The 19,357-nt window shown below is 39.4% G+C and overlaps 1 protein-coding gene across 4 annotated transcripts in view; it reads right to left on the bottom strand.

The window, feature by feature from the left end:
• The window catches only part of PIGN (phosphatidylinositol glycan anchor biosynthesis class N), a 110,372-nt gene that overhangs the window by 40,821 nt on the left and 50,194 nt on the right, over positions 1-19,357 (bottom strand). For all 4 annotated transcript variants that reach the window (XR_012774369.1, XR_012774370.1, XM_075493972.1 and 1 more), the window contains 3 exons: positions 6,381-6,459; positions 3,933-4,115; positions 422-558 (listed from right to left, as the gene is read on the bottom strand). Coding sequence is in view for 2 of the 4 variants with exons in the window: in XM_075493972.1 (XP_075350087.1) it covers positions 422-558; positions 3,933-4,115; positions 6,381-6,459 (399 nt within the window). In the remaining 2 variants the exon portion in view is untranslated. The remainder of the gene's footprint in view (positions 1-421; positions 559-3,932; positions 4,116-6,380; positions 6,460-19,357) is intronic.

Raw genomic sequence — 19,357 nt, 5'->3', positions numbered from 1 at the left:
TGGACTTCAGCATACTTTACACTTTGCAGGATCAGACTATTTCAAACTTACTGAAGAAAAGGAACAACCTGTCCCATTTTACAAAAGAAGTCAGCTGCTACAGGTATTTGCCCAAGATTTTAGCACCCTTTTGCTACAGTGATGAGAGTACTAAAATCATGTTCTCTTGGAAAGACATTAATTTATTTTTGCTAATAGAAAAGATATCCTCTAGAATTGGCAGCTGTATCAGTCAGTTTGGAAACTACTCTTTATGTCAAGTGAAATATAAACCAGAGTCCTCTGGAATGCCTCAGGAAGTTTAATAAAATTATATCTAACTTTTTCTCCCAAACTTATGGGAAAAATTTAATTGTCAACAAAAAGGAAGCACAGACCTGGTTTTATAAAACATTCTTCATAAAATATATTCTTTACTTACTCTCTCACAACTGCATACCATACTGGTACTGGCAAGAGACAGTATACATAGTATGTCCAAGGACATGTTTGAATCAACAGGAATAACGTTATTATCATTCCAACAAAGGCAAAACCGTAGAAGAGAACAGTAGATTCCTGAAAAACAAATGGTTGGACAAACATTCCTGAAACAGCAATAAAATGTTTTAAACTACACACTATTTTCCATTTGTTAGTTACAAGGTAAAGCAAATGTTATTTTAACATAGCCACTCAAGCTGCCTTGTGTCTAGGTACACAACTCCGGACGCTGTTTCCAGCCAGAGGAAAAAAAACAACAGTAGGATTTGCAGATCTAGTTCTAAATATGTCTCTACATAAAGTCCTCCAGTAAAATCTGCACAGGAAGGCACACTCGTACAATCTGGAAGCCCAATGTATGCAATGTTATTCATGTTCAATGGATACTTGAAATCCATTCAAAGTCAGAGACGCTAAGGGTCTTGGAAAAAAGAACTCTCTTAAATTTAGATTCTAAAAACAGACTTGGAGCATAACCTTTTGAGTTCAAGTTCATAGCATTACAGTCAAAATGTTTAATGAAAATTCCATTAGCACATGTTTCCTCCTCCTGCTTGAGACATTTGTAAGAGAACTAATTAAATTAAAATATAAAGCATTAAATCCTACTGGAAAAAACCCAACTCTTCAGGATCTAGGGACAGCTACTGAAGGAGGTTTGCAACCAACCTTCCACAGGAGAGACGGCCTTACTCAAACAACCTACAGTTTAAAAATACAACAGAGGACTAGAGTCGCATGGCACTGAAAAGTTCCTAGCATAGCTAGAACTTATTATATTTAATCCTAACCTACAATGCCAGCTTTGGGCTTTTCATAAATACATACATAAATAATAAAAAATTTAGGATATGAGATTAGAACATTCTCCCTACCATGTACTCAAAGAAACACGTTCTTGGACTGAGAGCACTGTAAGGAGGAACACCAAAGAGAGAAAGGAAATTTCTAAAATGGGTAATCTCAGACCAAAGAGAGAAAGGAAATTTCTAAAATGGGTAATCTCAGACAGGTACGCTAGTCCTTAACCATCAGGTAGCAGCAATTTCTTGTTTGTGCAAAGAGAAGCATTTAAACAATCACTCTGCATCTGCCTTTTACCTGGTAATTGAACTACTCTTCCTTATTTAGGGACATTCAGATATCAGAAGAATTACTGGTAGGGGAATCTTATGTACAAGTTTTAAATAAGCAATTTTATCTTTATCTATTGCAACTTGACATAGCAAAGGCAGCTTTAGTGACTGAGTAGTCTTTAGTGTACTGTGTAGGTCATGACTGAAGACACTGTTTTCTTCTACACGAATGCCAGTTTCTTTGACAGAGTTATGTAGACAGATACGTGACTATGTTAAATATGCTGAGAAGAAAAGACATTCAATTAGCAGTTCACATAGATGGGTTAGCATTTTTTCTGGTCCATCCCCCCCCGTAACTGACATACAACTGCCTTGATCTAAACTGACAGCAAATGCAAGTTAGAAATGATTTTTAAGATAGAATTTCTGCTAAGATATGCCATTAAAGTAAGAAAAAATGTCATATAGAAAGCTGACCTAATGCAATTTTATTAGTTTTAAATTTTACATTTGCTGACATATAGACAGAATGAATATGTATAGATATGACATGCACACAATATAATTTATCATTGAATGAGTAAACACAATCAACATTTTATTCCATACAGAGACATAAATATCATAGAGTCCAATATAGTTGGTCATGCATTGAAAATGGAAATGAGATTTGCATTTTCTGTGGATGTTTAAAAATAGATTAAAAGGTTAGGCTTCTTGCTAAGCAAAACAACACACTACTCTAAAAGGAAAAAGTTTTTTCATATGCAGCATAAGAAGCCAAAAACTTTTAAAGATGATATATACAGGACATGCAGTTTCAGTATTCAGAGGCTCCTTTCAGATTTTATAAGGCTGTACTTTGCAGAAGACTATTTGTCAATGGTAGATTAGTTTCTCAGCAAAATTCTTTAATTATCTCCAATATTATCTATAAACTAAATAACTTCCATATATGAAGCATTAGGCTCACACTGCGATTCCCTACATGTTTAGGAACACTAAAAAAGGTTTCTAAAGAAAAAGGCCTCTTACTAAAACTGGGGAAAGAAAAATTCTATAGACAAAGAACTAAGAAACCTATTTTTTTTCTACCAGTGTCATTAGCATAAAATTTGTCTTCAACAAGTAAAATCAATATACCAAATGAAAATCTGATGTCAACTAAAAACGTGATGTTTTTGCTTGATTTAGTTACTAATATGCCCAATACTCAGTCTATTTATTGTAATTATTTTGTTCATATCTAACATAACATGCATCTTGGATTATTTCTTCTCAGTTATTTGATGAAAGAAAACCTAAATCATGCAGTACAGCACTTATGAATATTTTCCATTTCAATTTTGTTTGATCATTTTCATTAAAGGCCAAGACTATCTCATTTCAGCCAGCAGTAAAAACCTCAAGACAGCATGATAGGAATTTTCTCAGACTAATATATTGAAGGCAGTAAAGATGCTAAGTGAGTGTTCATTCTCATTTACATCACCAAATGAAACAATTCCTTTTATTCTGAAACAAATTCTTGAAGTTTGGGAGATTCCCCCCCTCCCCCCAAGGCTTTAATTCTTCTCTAATGAAATGCTAGCTTTTTGCCTGTTCACCTTTTTGAGGTATCTCTTTTCCTGATGAATGACTGAAAGTAAATTAATTTCCTAGGATTTTGTACTTTGTGAAAAATCAAACCATAATAATCTTGTCAAAAAGAGCTTCCTTCATCTTTGATGTCTTCTGCTGAACCCTTGCAAATCACAAAGACCAAGGGAGCAAGCCAATCTGTGAAACCACAGTTCACCTTTCTATTAAAACAGGTTATACATTTTAAAAACACCATGATTGGACTGCACAGCTTCTGAAAACTGATTTCACATTGCCAAAGAGGCCAGGAATAAAATAATTTACATGCTAATTTTTTTTTTTGCCTTACAGTAAAGAAAAAAATAAAAATGGAAGCCTGAAGTCTGTATTCTTCCAAAGTATTATTACAACAGAGTGCTGACTTTACTACAATTAATGCTGAAAATTGACTTCTGGTTAAAGACAGACCCTCTAATAGTTTGAAATCACTATGTTTGCTTACACTTGCATTAGCATCTAGTAAAATGCACAGCTGTAGGAAGGAAGAAACTGAGAAAGCGCATTATTGCATACTCAGACTTACATGGCTTAGGAATACTGATCCTAACAAATGGACCAAACAGTAACACTACACAGTATTACAGTAGCAGGAAAACTCTACAGCTTGCCCGTTTCCACATGTAGTCAAAAGAAGTGGAAGGTGTGCAATTTGGTCTCCCGCACAGAGACTGAGCATATATATAATGCTGAAAATGGATAGAAAAAAATCACTGCATGTTTCCGACCTACCTTATTATGAGTCCGGACAGTCTTGGTCAAATTGGTATGGGTCTTGATAATCACCAAAATCACGTAAGTCGTCCAGCCCACAAAACCCATTGCAATACTTAGACCCAGGAATAATCTATCGTAAGTATGGTAATAAGACAAGCCTTCCAAAGCAAGGTTAATCAGGGTTTTGCACAGAGATACCTAGAGGCAGACAAAACATATAAAAGCAACAGTTTAGAATAGTGTAAGCTCCATTCCGCAAATCTACCTAACTGACAGCGACTGGAGCTCAAGCACCCCCACCACTCTTGGCACATATGTCCTCTCTGCGCTCAGGTATAGTGTTTTGGCCGGCACCAACTGCTGGAGTACACGCCGCTTTGGACTCCTGTTGGACATAAAGTCAACCATCGTTTGGCTCCCCCGCCATCACCCCTGGCCATGACAGTGGTCAGATGGTGAAAGCTACACAGATAGCACACCTTGAACACCACCTACTGCCAAGCATGCCACTTGTTTTTCGCATGAGTGTTTGACCATATATATATTCCACTATAAGCAACCCACAAAGAAAACCAGTCGTGCTTCTGAAGGCACAACATTTACATAGGAGGAGGATTACGGATGCAGCTGAAATATGGTCACTCTCCACAGCCTGAAATACTCCCTTCCTGGGGTTTGATGTCCTCCACTTCAGTGGTACCTGATATCCCCAGCGCTTTGCCTAAGCACCAGAGGTGAATTCAGAGACTGAGCTGGAGCCCCAGTTTCATTCACAAAGCAGCTGCTTGGGGTTCTCAGGATCCAAATCATTTGGACTCAAGAAGGGTTGTACCCAGTCTAATCACAGGTCCCTTTACTCAGTACCTCCACCGGGGAGACACCATGATAAAGACAGTGGTTTTTCCCACCCTGAGTGTCATTCCTTACACAGAGGTGTGCTGACCCCTGTGATTTAACCAAAGATGGGAAGCTCAGCTATGTAATTTGTGGTCATAGAGGATTCTCTGGTGATTAAAAGATCTGTAAGGAAGAGTATAATAACAAGTTGCGCATACATGGTGATGCTTCTTTATATGTCCAGGTATCCAGTTGGGACTTAACAGCAGCAATCAACAGAAAAAGGTATGTATGTCAAGTACTGAAGAGATCACAAGTCTGCCAATGGGCAAACTCACCCAAAATCACGTCATTCCTGAGGATACAATTATGAATGCATATTTGCAATGCAAAGAGCTGCAAAGTTGAGGAGGCAAAGAATCATCTGTACCCCAGCAGCTGATAATGCACCGACCTTTCTGCATTGCGATATAGGAAGCTGAGGATAACCAGGACACAGGCACAAGCCCAATGCATTAGTGATCAAGAGTGAACTTGAACACATGGGGCACTCAAATGAACAAGGGGAAAAATTTATATATAACTAACAACACAAACTCACAGATTCTACTGCTGAAATGTATAAAATGTGTCCTATAGGTAAATGTGTGACAGCCAAGTGGTGGTATTAGGAAACCAAAAAGAAAACCTGCTCCCACAGCAAAATATATCCATTGATTTAAACTGAGCTATTTCCAGTTTACAATGAGGTGAATAAAAAGGCACAAGCTATAAAACAGATTTAGCTGTCCTGTGCATAAAATAGTAATTTATTACCCTGAGAAACATATTAGGGAAAAAGAAGAGCTGAACCCTAACATATAGTGGAATTATTCTTCCATGCATCTGGCAGGTTAAATGTAATCTTACATATTCAACTTTTTAATGTACTTTTTAACACAAAAGTCAGTGACCAAACTAAACCTGTTAAAGTGAAAGATGACTTTGTATCATTTGGCTCTACAAATTATTTCTGTGAATGTCAGAATACAAGCACTGGTGAACTGCACCCATTAAGTACCCTGTTGCACAGTGAGTGGTAGCAAACACTTAGGAAAGTAATACTGGAACTGGGAAGCATAGAATGATTCCACATATGGCTCTCAGTCTCTGACAAACTGAAACGTGAAATTAAAAACAAGAACAGTTGGTTCAGGTAAAAGAACAAAACAAAGCAGGATCTATGATAGAGCAAGACATCATACTTTTTTTCATGCAACTAGCAGCCTAAGAAGTGTGGACATGAACTACATTCCTCAGTTTCTCTCTCAATTTACCCTTTTTTACAGTGGAAAATGAAAACATACACTGTGTGTTAGTATACTATGGAATGGTAACAAACAGTTTAAGAAGTATGAGAAAAAATACAGCAAGTCAATATTATTCATTGGAACTGATGTCAAAATGCAAAACTTTGGAGACTTACAGTAGGATTCTTTTTGTGTTAATAAGTGAGATGTGCATCATAAGCAAGGAAAAAAGTTTTATTTCTGAGTTTCATTTCAAGTTAAACAAATCTAAATATTTACATATAGTAGAAGTTCCTGTAAAAAGTTTCTAGAAGGCATATAGCAAAACCAGACTTACCGCTTCATCATACTTCTGCTGCTGAATATATAGTCTTGTTTTCTTTAAAAAGTCGATCTGTTCAGAATCAGAAAGTGGTCTGTACAACAGTATAAAGAGATATTAACATTTCTTCTTTTCACAAGCAGAGGAAGAGGCAGAAAAAATTAACTTTGTAATAAAAAAATGACTGGAATGAAACATACCAAAATATTCTGAACTTCATTAGAGGTAATTACGTAATTGGAACTAATCCATCCCTCTAAATTCATCTTCACACTTGTGTCAACACTGCTGCTGTCTGACTTATCCCAAGATCTTTGCATTAAGAGACATTTCTTTTATGTAGGTGTTCCCCTCTAATACTGCTGAAAATTATCTCCCTTGTGCATTATTATTGACCATTGCTCTGGGTAAGCAGCACTACACATATTAGAATTAAGCAATTTAACTGATTTGATAGATGGTTGTAAGCAGTTCATCAGCCTGTCAGCAGAGGACGAATTGTTCAGGTTCCACACTAACAGCAGATGATGCCTAATAATCTTCTCTTTGAAAAATAAAGAGTTTGTCTTCTGTTACAGAGGGAGCTGTTAGCAGAGTCCCCAGAGCAGGGAATAACATAGTTACCTGGCTACACTGAGGTCAGTGATAAAAATCTCCTTGATTTTAATGAATTTGATCATCATTCTAAATAATTGCTACAATTCTTCCCTTACAGAAAGTAGCAAGATGGAGAAGCAAGCCAGTCAACCAATCTCCACCAAACGACGGGGGAAGGAGCCATTTTTCCTTTGCGATTTTTTTTCCAAGTTAGGGACGGCGGCAGGCCACAGGATCCCAGGCTCACCCTGGGCAAGTTACAAGCCACAGAGCAGTCACTGTCACTCTAGGCACCACAGGCAAACTAATATGGGTCACAACTTTCTGATAGCTGACAAACACATACAGCAGTTTTCCTTCACGCCTTCCACAACACCGCTGTGGCACAGCATCATCTCCCCAGCACACGATGTCGCACACCTCCCTCCCTCATTCACATGCCTCATACACAACCACCAACTTCATGTTTCAGGCTGTGCCAAATCAGGACCAGCCCTGGGGTCTCACTCCTACTATTTACATCAGCAGCAATCACCTGTGTGGTCACGCAGCTGAACCACAGGGGCAGGTCTTGATTTATGCAACTACTGCATGGAAATGCTCATTCCTGCAGCTCCCATCAACCACTTGGGAACCACTTCTGCCTGCCACCCAGAAGCAGTTGTACATCATCAACATACATACATATCATATATTGAGCCCTGAAATATATTAAAAGGATTCCGTGCCTGAACAATCTGAATTTTTATTACTAATAACATCCTGGTATATTTTGAAACTGTTTCCTTGAGTTCAGAGCACAGCAGTATTGTGCAGGAGTCTTCTAAAACACATTGGATAATAGCAGCAGCAATGTACCTTACTTTTGAGAAGAGTAAATGAAATAACTGTATTAAAAAATGTTTGACTCTTTTCAACCTAGAAAAGAATCAAAGGATGGTATCTATAAACAGGTAGAAAGAGAGAGGGCCTGTGGGAAAGGAAGAAGGGAGGAAAGTATGATGACAAGGTGATGGTAAGTGTTTGATCACCTTAACCTTGGGGGGAGAACAGAGCATTTTAGAAAACAGAGTTGAAAAATAGCAGAGTGAACGTTGGTTGTTCCTGCACCTTCGTGACACGTCCCCATGAAAGCCAGCCTTACAGCTCCACAGGCCAAGCGTTACCAGCGCGCAGCCAGCAAGTACACACCAAGGCTGATGATGACTCAAGTTAGAATCAATTCTTCAAGTAGGGGAACCAGACCCAAGTACTGCCTCAGGGAAATCTGTAACCCTCAAGTTTTGCTAACTTTTTTGGCAGGGGAAAGGGAGCAAAACACCAAACCAAGGTGAATATTTTCACCATGTGTGGAGAGTAATAGGAGGAAAAAAGGTATCTTAGCTTTTAGGTGAGGATTTTAAAAAATCTGGAATAAATATTAAAGAGCTTTATTTAGGACTTAAATACATCCAAGATGTTCCTACGTTCACTGTCTCATTTTTATTGTTTTACACATACTATTTTCTGTGGATTTTATCCTTGTCATATTCAATGCAAATTTTTAATAAGCTAAAAAAGCCTTAATTTTATCTTTCACTTTATATCTTTAGTAATTTAGCTATAAACCCCTTAATTATCTTTTTATTCTCAACAAATCACTTTATTATTAATGAACAATAGTCTTTACCTATTCCTTCTTAGATGACAGTACCTGGGATCTCTGTTCATGGATGGTGTAACAGAATAAATGGGGTTTTTAAACAGTGAAGCTTCAGTAAGTCAAATGCAAAGGCAATTATTTTGTCAAATGGGGTTACCATTAGCAGGTGCATTGTTAATTTTCAATAGCTAACATCATACCACACATTTTACCTTACTTCCGTATGCATGCTTTTCAAGATGCTGAATATACAATTGTCTACAGATTGTTTTTGTAAAGTTTACCAATTCCACCAGAAACTAAGGACTGTTCATATATAACTGTATCAAAATGCAAGTTTCACTCTGAATGCAAGGTTTGATCATCATCTTAGATATATTTTGCCTCCATATTACCCAAAAGCTCAAAGTAGCGGTTAGAGAAATTTTGCGTATCACACCAGACTAGAAAGAAGAGTTACCGAATATGCCGATTATCCCTTGGTTAAGGAACAGATATAGCTCACCATAAGCAGTTTATCATCCATTGAGGACCCCCTTTGTCAGTTCCTAAAGCTGACAAAGTAGATGGGAGATTTAAAAGGAACCCCTTGCAAGATGTAGCAGAAAGCGTAAAGAGACAAAGCTAAGCCATGAACAGAAGCGGAAAGTTGCCTATAGAAAGAAGGCAGGAACTTTAGAAATGGTGATTCTATAAAACCTACAAGACTTGTCAAGCAACAAAAGCACAAGGAAAATTTAAATCTGAGAAGTTAAAGCTTGAACTATTCTTGCCACCACTTAATTTTAACTTAAACTATTTAAAAGGTTTGAATATGAGACAGTGTTAGAAAAGAATAAACTGATCAGTTATTTCCCTGTGTTTAGTATGCAACGTGCCAGAGGCACTACTAGTATGCCAACATACTCTCAAGGTCACTTAATGCACAAATCCATGCAGTTAATATTAATAGTAATGAAGTGAATTTACTGATCATTATTAGAAAGATTCTGAACTCTATAAAGAAAACTAAGTTATGTATGTATACGCTCTTCCCAGCTACCCATGACCAAAATCCAATTCTACCAAATTCAAGATGAATAGTCTTGACTAGTAAAATCAAGTCTTTTTCCATAACACAAAAATACTTGTCCTATTAATTAACAAACACACACAAAGAGAATTCAGTCAGTGGACTCAGCTCTGTCCTCCTATTCTTACCTTGAAAGTATTGCAAAACACATGCACTGTAAAGTGTAATACTCTGAGGTTTAACTTACAAGAAAAACCAAGAACTCTATGGTCACATATATTATAAACACACATTCATTCACAATATCATCGGGATTCTAAAGACTTAAGATTACATTCTTCACAGGAAACAATGGTGGTTCTAGAACAGTAATTTTGTTTTTCATGATGGCTATCAGAGATTAATTTTCTAGTTCCAGACAGAAATCACAGCTTCATCCATGAATAAACATAATTAATTATGAAACAAAACAATTGGGCTAATTGTGCAAGTGCTTGTAAACTATCCCTTCTGAGATGTCAGCTACCCTTGTCATAAGTATACCTGACAAAATTAATCTTTCCAACACATCATTCACGCTTCACATAAGCTAAGCTATCTGACAGCCCTAACAACAAGACTGTGATGAAGTACGTTCACCACAGCAATGTCAAGGGGACCTCTCTTTGGCCAATGAGTCTTGTTTATCATCACACTAGAGAAATTACCATCCCCAACGGCACAGGTAGCATGCTGCAGTCAAATCATGAAATAAAAACCTTGGAACAGAAGGAGATGTCTTGCAAATATATCTGTATCCACCACTGCTAGTTTGTTAATTTTATTATGCCTGGTTATTTGGGTAGTGATTTATAGTCATTTTATTGTACAGTAAATTTCCCAGAATTCTACTATAAAAAGTAACCCCTTAGCATCTGTAGTAGTTTAACACTTAAAAATGCTGCAGATTTAATAATGAAAGTCAAGGAAGCATCACAGACCTGCAATGCAACATACAGAGACAGGCTGAGATCTTTGCCTAGCTCACTGTCAGGTGAAAACAAATTTATTTCAGCTGCTTCACTCCACACACACACACATCCCTGTACGTAAAACTGATAGACTATGCTCGAGAACTTAATTTCTTGCAGGAGGACTCAATCTCTTCCACAGAAACTCCATGTACCTGACTATTGTCAGCTCATGCACATCTACGCCCTTCTATCACTGCCTTTTCACACTCCACTAGGGGAGGGAAAAAAAACCACAAAACCAACCCAAAATTATGCATCCTGCAATCCTCAGAGTGGCAAGATTTGTAGAAAACGTAGTGATCGGATTTCTATGACCCATATCCACCACCAGCAACAAATCAGCAGTAGCTGCTCAGCAGACTTGAGTCTTCTAACTTTTCCTATTAGCTGTTGGGCGATAGGGAAAAAAGGACCAACTCCTCCTGTTCATTCACAACTGAAAAAGCTAGAGGATGAGGATATACATCCCTTGAACGTCATGATAGCCCCAACAAGGCAGGGCAAGGCCATCTGAATAAAGCCTGTTAGGATTTTGTATCGGTCACCTTCTCCTGACACCACATAAGGCAGACCTTCTCACCTGCGTTGCTATGATATTTCTAACTTCAAAATGGCTGGCAGTGAAAGAGGCATCAAACTGCCACTGTCCAAACAACTCCAGCAACCTCTTCTGCCAAAAGGCTGAGCAGCCACAGCTTCTTGTTCTCTTCTCCAGAAAGAAGATCCCTGGCATCTTGGTAACTCACAACTTGAAAGAAATCCCCCAGGTTAACATTGCCCCTCTCACCATGAAGCTCTTCCGCTGGCACCATCCCACCAAGCGGCCCAGGCCTCTGCCGCCCACCCCTGTCCTGCCGCCACCTGGGACTGAGGAGGGCAGGCACCGGTGCCTCTCTGCTCTCACCATGGGAGAAAACTGCCAGCAACAGAAGCAGCTGAATATACTCAAACTCTGCCACCCATCCCTCTCTGAGAGGGCCATGCTAAGGAGGAAAGATCGCTTCCAGCCCAGCAATTCCGCAGTCAGATGAAATAGTACTTATAGGACCCGCTATTGCTGCTTTGATCCACATCGCCGCTGCTGGCAAAATGGCATCTTGAAAGTGCAGATGTAAGACTGGCCTGATGTTTCTGCAGGGCTGCTATTTGGAAGTTATACAACTAATTGAGCAATGCTTTTTCAAAGCCTTTTTCAGAGTAGCAATAGGCTTCACAAACAAAGTCAGCCTCCCATGAGAGCTGCCTTCAACAGAGACAGCACCTCAGAAAGCATCAGGTGGGTAATGGGAAAGTAGAGACACAGATCTTGCACTGAACACTATTAATCGAGCAGAAACATGACTGTATGCTTATGCCTGCTCCACATCAAATTCACCCCTGTTAGCAACCCATGAGTGCAGAGACTTGATATTAATAATAGAGCAATCACAAACTAGCCTAACTTCATCGTTCTATCGTTTCTTTTGAAGGTATGGTGCATAGCCTTGTAGGAGCAGAATGAAATGTACAATAGAAAACCTTCCCACTTCTCTGTCAACAGCAGAGAATCATCAGAAAGAAAGTGAATGGCAAGTGATGCAAAGTCATGAGTTCATTCAGCAAAATGTGGAAAAATCGACCAAGTAAATATTTCAAAAATCGAAGTCTGGAACCATGATGTACCATGCACAGAAAGTTCCATGCAATGCACCATGAACAGAAAGTTCAGGTTTCTGCTGAACTTGCTGTGCAGTACAGAGGACATGATGCTACTAAGGCCAATGATCAGGGAAAAAATCTGTTACAGTTCTACTGACTTTACCAAATTACATATTTACATGAATTTTAATTTTACATGAATTTTCAACCAGAAGCTGATTTTTCCCATTTTCAAAATGTGTTCAATTCCAGTTCTTTAGATGTGCCTACTCAAAAGAAAGAATTGTTTTACTGTATCTGCCAAAGACAGACTGAAAGCACATATGATGAGATATAGAGACAATCTTTTGCATATGTTTTAGTTTTGACCAAAGAGTAAAGTTTCGAGGATTAAACAATTTGGTGGGTTTACTCAGTGATCCTTAATCTGTTTAGATGGCCTGAATTTTAACTGTTTACTAAAATATTTTCAGGTAAGCTACTAAAACAGGCAAGTCCTACAAGACTGGACTTTTGTAATTCAGAAGCAAGATGCATGTAGTTTACAGATAAAAAAAATTACATTGATGTTTTCAGTGTGCTAAAGCTGTGCTTTTAAAAAGAAAATGTACGCCACAAACCTACACTAAAGGGTTTATTACGGCTTCTTAAAGCCCAGGACCCTCAGTCTTCCCTCTCCCAACTTGATCTACTTTCTTTTCTCCTGCTGTTCCACTGCCAGGAGTTTCAGTCCTGGAGTGTCTAAATTTCAAGTAGGTTTTTGTGTTTCTGGATTGTCAGACTACCGTGTTAGATTGTGAATCAGCCAGCCTAGCTGTAGGGTTGTACTCAGTTATCTTTGCAACCTTTTTTCTTTTAAGAAGCATTAAAAAGCACCACTGCATGCATCAGGCACTCCAAAAGAAAGAGAAGGAGTAAGAAAGTCAATAGAGGCTCCTGTTTTAAGTTCTGAGGTTTTTGTTCTTTAAAGCATAATGAAATGAAGGGAGGGGACACACACTTCCACAGGCCAAAGATAGCAAAAAGCATCTTCACTGACACGTTGCAAAAACCTAGCAGTACATGTATGCTTTTGTATTCAGATTTACAAACATGCGAAGGAGGAAACAGCGGGACATCAGTGAAACCACAGGAAGTGGTCTGACTGCTAATGGTCTAATCCTGGACTGTCAAGTCCTAGGAATTAAAATAGCTTTTTAATTTCCACAAACCACCATCCCTGATGCAGCATATTCGCATATTCAACAGCAAAGTGCCTTAGGATATTTATATGAATCCTTTAGATAGCAGAGATGAGAGAAAAAGGAGCGGGCAAGCTAACTGCCAGCTGCCAATTCACTGAACAGAAATAATTAAGGTAACCGGGCTGCACACAGCAGATTTTGCATGCAAACTACTACAGCAAGAGCTGCAGACAACCAGAGGCCGGGAGGGAGGAGGCCATGCTCTGAAGCGGTCCCTCCGGCCAGCTCAAAGCTGAACAGAGAAGCTGGATGCAGGGATCTAGCAGGGGCAGGGGTTTTGCCTGAAGAGCCAGCAGGACATGATGCAGCAACCTTGAAAAAGGAAACGGCTTTATAAGGAAGATGAACATCCTTGAAGGAAAGGAAATGCACCATTTTTAAAGTCTCCGCTATTTCAGTACTGCAGGGGACATGTGCTGACTCTAAATAACAATGCCCTACTTCTGCAAAAATGTATGGTGACTTATGTCATACATCTAGGTATCTGCAGTGTTGCGGATATGTAGTGTTGTGCCACAGGTCCTCTTCTGCTCCATGATCCTACATCTCAAACCTAAACTGTAGCAACTGATTTCCAACCAGTTGCATCCAGAGCAGGCAGCATGTGCTGTGTTTGGGTAGGTACCTAATAGCAGGGCCCCATGGCCATGAAAACACATGTTTGGGCAGGGCCCCTATACTAATCCTGACCAGGAAACCATCGTACATCAAGGAGCCGGAGATCCACATAACAGTTAATGTCAGTAGGCCTAGGCCTGTCCTGCCCATCCAGCGCTGGCTTCAGGCTGTGCTGCACAAATCCTTGGCTGTAGGACAAACGCAGCCAGCTTCTAGTAACAAGGAGCCTGCAGGCAGCACCCACTCTGTACCAGCAATTATGCTGCCTGCTTGTCCTCATGTTTATCTAGAAGTGCAGCAAGAAGTTCTCATGTGAACCTCCATTCTGCTTGGAATGGAGTGGAAATGATTACTAGAGTTGATTTCTTGCAAGAAAATCATATAATAGCTTGAATGACCAAAACGGGGGAGCCTCTCCACAGACAGGATCTGGGCAGCACCATGGGAAAACCCATCCGGGCTCCATCTGATGCTGCTCGAACGCAGGGTACCCAGCATCTGAAGGGACATACAATTCACTCGCTATGTGTATTCTTCTTTTTACTTTATCTTATTAAAACACCTATTTTATTAAGCTATTTGTTATCAGGCCTTTCTTATTGAGATCCAGAAAGAGCCCTGCACTGTGTCTCTTATCTCACACCCCTGTGCAGAAGATCCTCTACCCATCCCATCCTACCGCCTGCCTGCACACCCTCCCTCACCCTCCATTACAAGAAGCCTCACAAGTTCCAAGAAAAGGCCACAGGGATCTATACAAGGAAATAGAGAAATACACATAAATCTTGTGATATTTTGTCTTATACATTAGCCTCTTAGCTCCTTCTCAAGACCTTACCTACTTGATAGTAAATCCAATTACGCCTGGTCCTCCTGCGCAGAAGCCGCTGTCAGTAAGCTTTTAATGTAAAAACTAAAAGCTCCTGAGTGTGCTGCTGAAACCCAAGACCAGCAGGATGCCTGCTTTCTAAGAGGATTGCATCCTCCCTGAGCAGCGTTTAACAGAGTGCTTCAGACACAGCCCATTCAGTGAAAGAGAAGCTGACATTTTTGCCAAAGAACGTGCATTGTAGAGCACAGGCATTGATTTCTCCCTAAAGAGATAATACGTCTACTATTCAATCAGGTTTTTTTTTTTTAAATAATACAAAGCCATTATTTCCATTTGAGCACTTTTGTCTCTACAGTGCTACATTTGTATTTTTTGTTCACATGTATATACACAGGTTCCGAAAGCCAAGGGTGGAGGGGCGAGGGCTGCCGGGCTGCCTCCCCAACACCAACAGGCGAAAGGTGCCCATACCGGCCTGCTTGTACCAGCTGCCCCAGAAGCAGGCTGATGCCTAGATTCCCACCTGGTAGCACAGTGGGCACAAAGTGGAGAAAGGAAAAAGCTGGCTGCCTTTCCAGGGTTCGCTAGAAGTTGACAGAAGCTGCTGTCCCTCACTCTTGACCACAGGATAAAGGGGCTGAAATGTCTTCCCTGATAAATCTGTGCCTCTGCTAAATCAAGGTTCCTCTGGAAACACAAAGTATTCACACAAAGGGACAGGGAGAGTAATCGCTGTTAGAAATACCCTTCCCTACTGCAACAGCTTCTCCCTTTCCTCCTGACATTCAATCCTTAACATTTGCTCTTGCAATGCATTATCACATGTATCACAAATATCTCGCATACTAACATTTATTTAAATAAATGCCATTTATTTAAACAAAATAATAACAGGACACTTCAAAGGATGTACTATCTTTACTGACTTCTTAAGGGACCCTGCCCCACTTAATGGTGTAGGAGAAATCACTTATTTCATTTTGCTCCAACTGTCCCTTTTGTGGAAATACCTATTATTTAAGTTTTGAAAGGCCATCAGACAGAGGCAACAATGTAGTGCTGTATCTCTAGTCATCAGAGAAAGAAAGAAAAGAGAGGTATTTGTGCACATGGCATTTCTTTGAAGTTCCTGTACATCTTCAAAGACAGTCTATATTACAATAGAACTATTTTCTTTTCTATCACCATGACAAATACATGATGCATAATTATGTGGAAAGACTCAGTCCACATGATTGATACTTCCTTGCATCAAATCCATGCAAATGTTTAAGGGAGTTATATCTCAGTTCACATTGGAGGGTAGAGGAAAGGGAAGGAGTTACATTTTCATACAGTGAGGGAGAGGCACGTTTTTATTACATAGCTGTACACTGCACATTAAAAATGCAGTGACTTTCTATATAACTATGCAAGTTATAACTTGATTATACACACAAAAATAAGTACTTGGGATGATTAAAATGTAGTATTCAATTAAGTACTTTAAAAATGCAGCATCAAGATGGTATGGGATTTTTTCATATATGAGAAGATAGAAACTTCACTTTAAGATACTTAAGCTGTTTCCTGTTAAAAAAACCCTTATTGATATAAACTGCTCAAGACATCCAACAAAAAAGCACAGCTAGTGGAAAGCAAGCACTGATTATAATTCTGCTGCTCATCTCTTGGTTTTTGTATACGGTTCTTAAATTACTGCTCCTACCATCTTACTGTGAGGCACCAGAACCTGAACAGCTGGAAGCACAGTCTTCCCTGAAAGCACTGTATACACCAGGCATACACAAAAAGCACTCCTGTGCTCTTGTATAATTTAATATCTTAAATCTCTAGTACCTGTTGGGATAATCAAATTGCATTAATTGGTATAGAAGATTTTAGTGCAACAACTGATGTCCTGTCTAGTCACCTCACTACGATGGTCCTCCTGCTACACCTTGTAGGATTACTTTCATAGCCCAGAGATGCCAGCTTTGGGAATGCTTTTGCAACAGTAGCATCTGGCCCCTTGGCACACTCCTCTTCAAACTGTGCCAGCTCTGCAGTTGCCTTAAGGTACATCAAAAGGTCAGAAAGCTAGTAAGATAGTTCACTACCCTGGACATCAGTTCTCCTCTGTCAGCAATCTTCAGATTTGTCCTCCCTCACTCTTCTTTCAAAGCATCTGGCATCTTGGTACCTTCCTTTCTTACACATAAATGTCAAAGCCTTGTGCCTATGTCTCAGAATCGTGATAAGAAAAGCCTCTGATTTTGCTAAGCAATTAATTTTTGAAAAGTCTTTCATAGCTGGGGAAAAAAGGTAGGGAGTGGAAGGAAGTGGGAAGGAGACTCATTTCAGACAGTAAATCCCTCCAGGTATCCAACTGGAATTGCAGATAAGTATCCGAAACAATTATTCAATATCAGCCTTGCAGGTAACTTGCATACAAGCAAGGGATGCTCTTCTGCTTTCGCACATTCATTCCCCTGGGCACAGGCTGTGCACCTTGCCTTGCAGAATCAGCAGACGCTTCCAGCTAAGCTCTTTCTGAAAAGTATTCCCAACAGTTTCACAGGTAGCGTCAAGATACGCTTTTACACAGATTAGTTCCTTGATGAAGCCACTTTGACAAAATGAAAATGGCATTACTGGCAGCCAGACACTTCCTTATTAATAGATACCAGCTACCCACATTCTAACCTGGTCAAGTAGACACTATTGAAGATTCCATCACCCAACACAATGATCAGCTCCATCCTCCTCATCATTATACACTTGACAGATGGATTTCAGAGAGAGATGCAATTTAGATCCAAGTAGGAAAGGGCACATTTCTAATGGCCTCCTTCATTCCCTGCCCATTGTGCAGACACACTTCTACTAGGGATGAGATTCCCTGTGGAAATCAGAAGCCTTGTATCAATTCAAGAAACTTTCTCTGTTGCCAACGTTGTGTAACTAAGGAGTAAAAATAGGCTTGTAATATATATATATACACACACACACAAGTGCGTGTATATATATATATACATACACGAACTATCTTAATGCTTTTGGTGCTATATATTCAACATACCACTCAACACTAGTTTTTAAGTCATTGCATCTGAAGATCATGAACAGTTTTCTAGTCACTTGGTAATAAAACATTTGAAAATCAAGCTTGGAAACAGGATTTTCCCCACAGGATATTAAAACAAACTTTTTAGTGCTATTTCTGGCTGAAAAATTAAGCTGAGGTTAAGTTGTAGTTTCTACAGAACATATTATTTGTGAACATATTCCCCCCCTCCCAGATAAATACATCTTCAATAGTAATTGTATCAGCTTCTCTGAAACCAGAATGTCTCAATCTGAAATTTTAGATTTAGATTTCTTCTGGAACTCATAGCTATGTTTCTGTTATACAGACTTTATTCAACTACATCATTTAATCTAAATTATTTAAGAAATGCAATTCTTAGACATATCTTTGTTTATTTTCAGGTTATCAAGACGCTGAAATACGCAAAAAAATCTGTAATAGTCCAAACCTGAATATTTACATTTTCAATTTCTACATAAACTTGATGGTCCCAAAGCCCTTTAGACATGAATTGCACTTTGCTAACCTCCAATAAACAAGGAAGCAATAAAGCATTATGCTGGAGCACACACTTTCTGAGCTTCAAGTTCCAGATTTCAGGCACCAGAAAGATTAAAAAGGATATAACTCCCTTGTACAACAACTCAAATCAATGAACAGTGGTGGAAGAAGCTATTCTTGTCTTAATGAAGAACAGCAGTGGCTAGTGGAAACACAGCGCGAAACCATGCTCAGCTGCAGCAGCGGACAAGGCCAACCACAGATTAACACAAATGAGTGGGCAAGCCTTCCATTAAACCTGGGCTGACAAGCCCAAATAGCGTATAGCTGCGCAGAAATGCAATCTCCATACCACTACCAATTACTCTGAAATGTAGCACAGTACACCAAGAGGTCTCTTGCTCCAGATACAGGAGTAAGCTATCCCCAACTTTGCCTTTTTAACTTCTCCTGAAAAAGATAGAGTAACTGTACCCTTTCTATAGCCTTTTATCTATCACCAAAAAACCAGCGTCACAGTAAAGTCAGCAGAAGGGGGTACATGCCTTTCCCTCAGTATCTCACTCTGATTCAAGCAAAATTTGTTTGAAGAACTGATGAGGGTTGCCTTACACTAATGCATCAGATCACGATCTGCAGCTGAAGCTCAGGCTCATGTTCGCTGCTCACACAGAGTCAGTCACCTCCATGTGAAGGAGACGATAGACCTGTAGACAGGTCATGTCTAAAACTACCTCAGGTTTTCCTTCAGTTCCTGCTAGCTGGAGCACTAGGAAGTTATTCATCTGCTTAAAAATAAGTTGGTGTTCAACCACTTCATCCCAA

Source organism: Mycteria americana, chromosome 2 (genome assembly GCF_035582795.1).
Source record: "Mycteria americana isolate JAX WOST 10 ecotype Jacksonville Zoo and Gardens chromosome 2, USCA_MyAme_1.0, whole genome shotgun sequence".
Classification (NCBI taxonomy): Eukaryota; Metazoa; Chordata; class Aves; order Ciconiiformes; family Ciconiidae; genus Mycteria; species Mycteria americana.
This window is presented reverse-complemented; position numbering and strand designations above follow the sequence as displayed.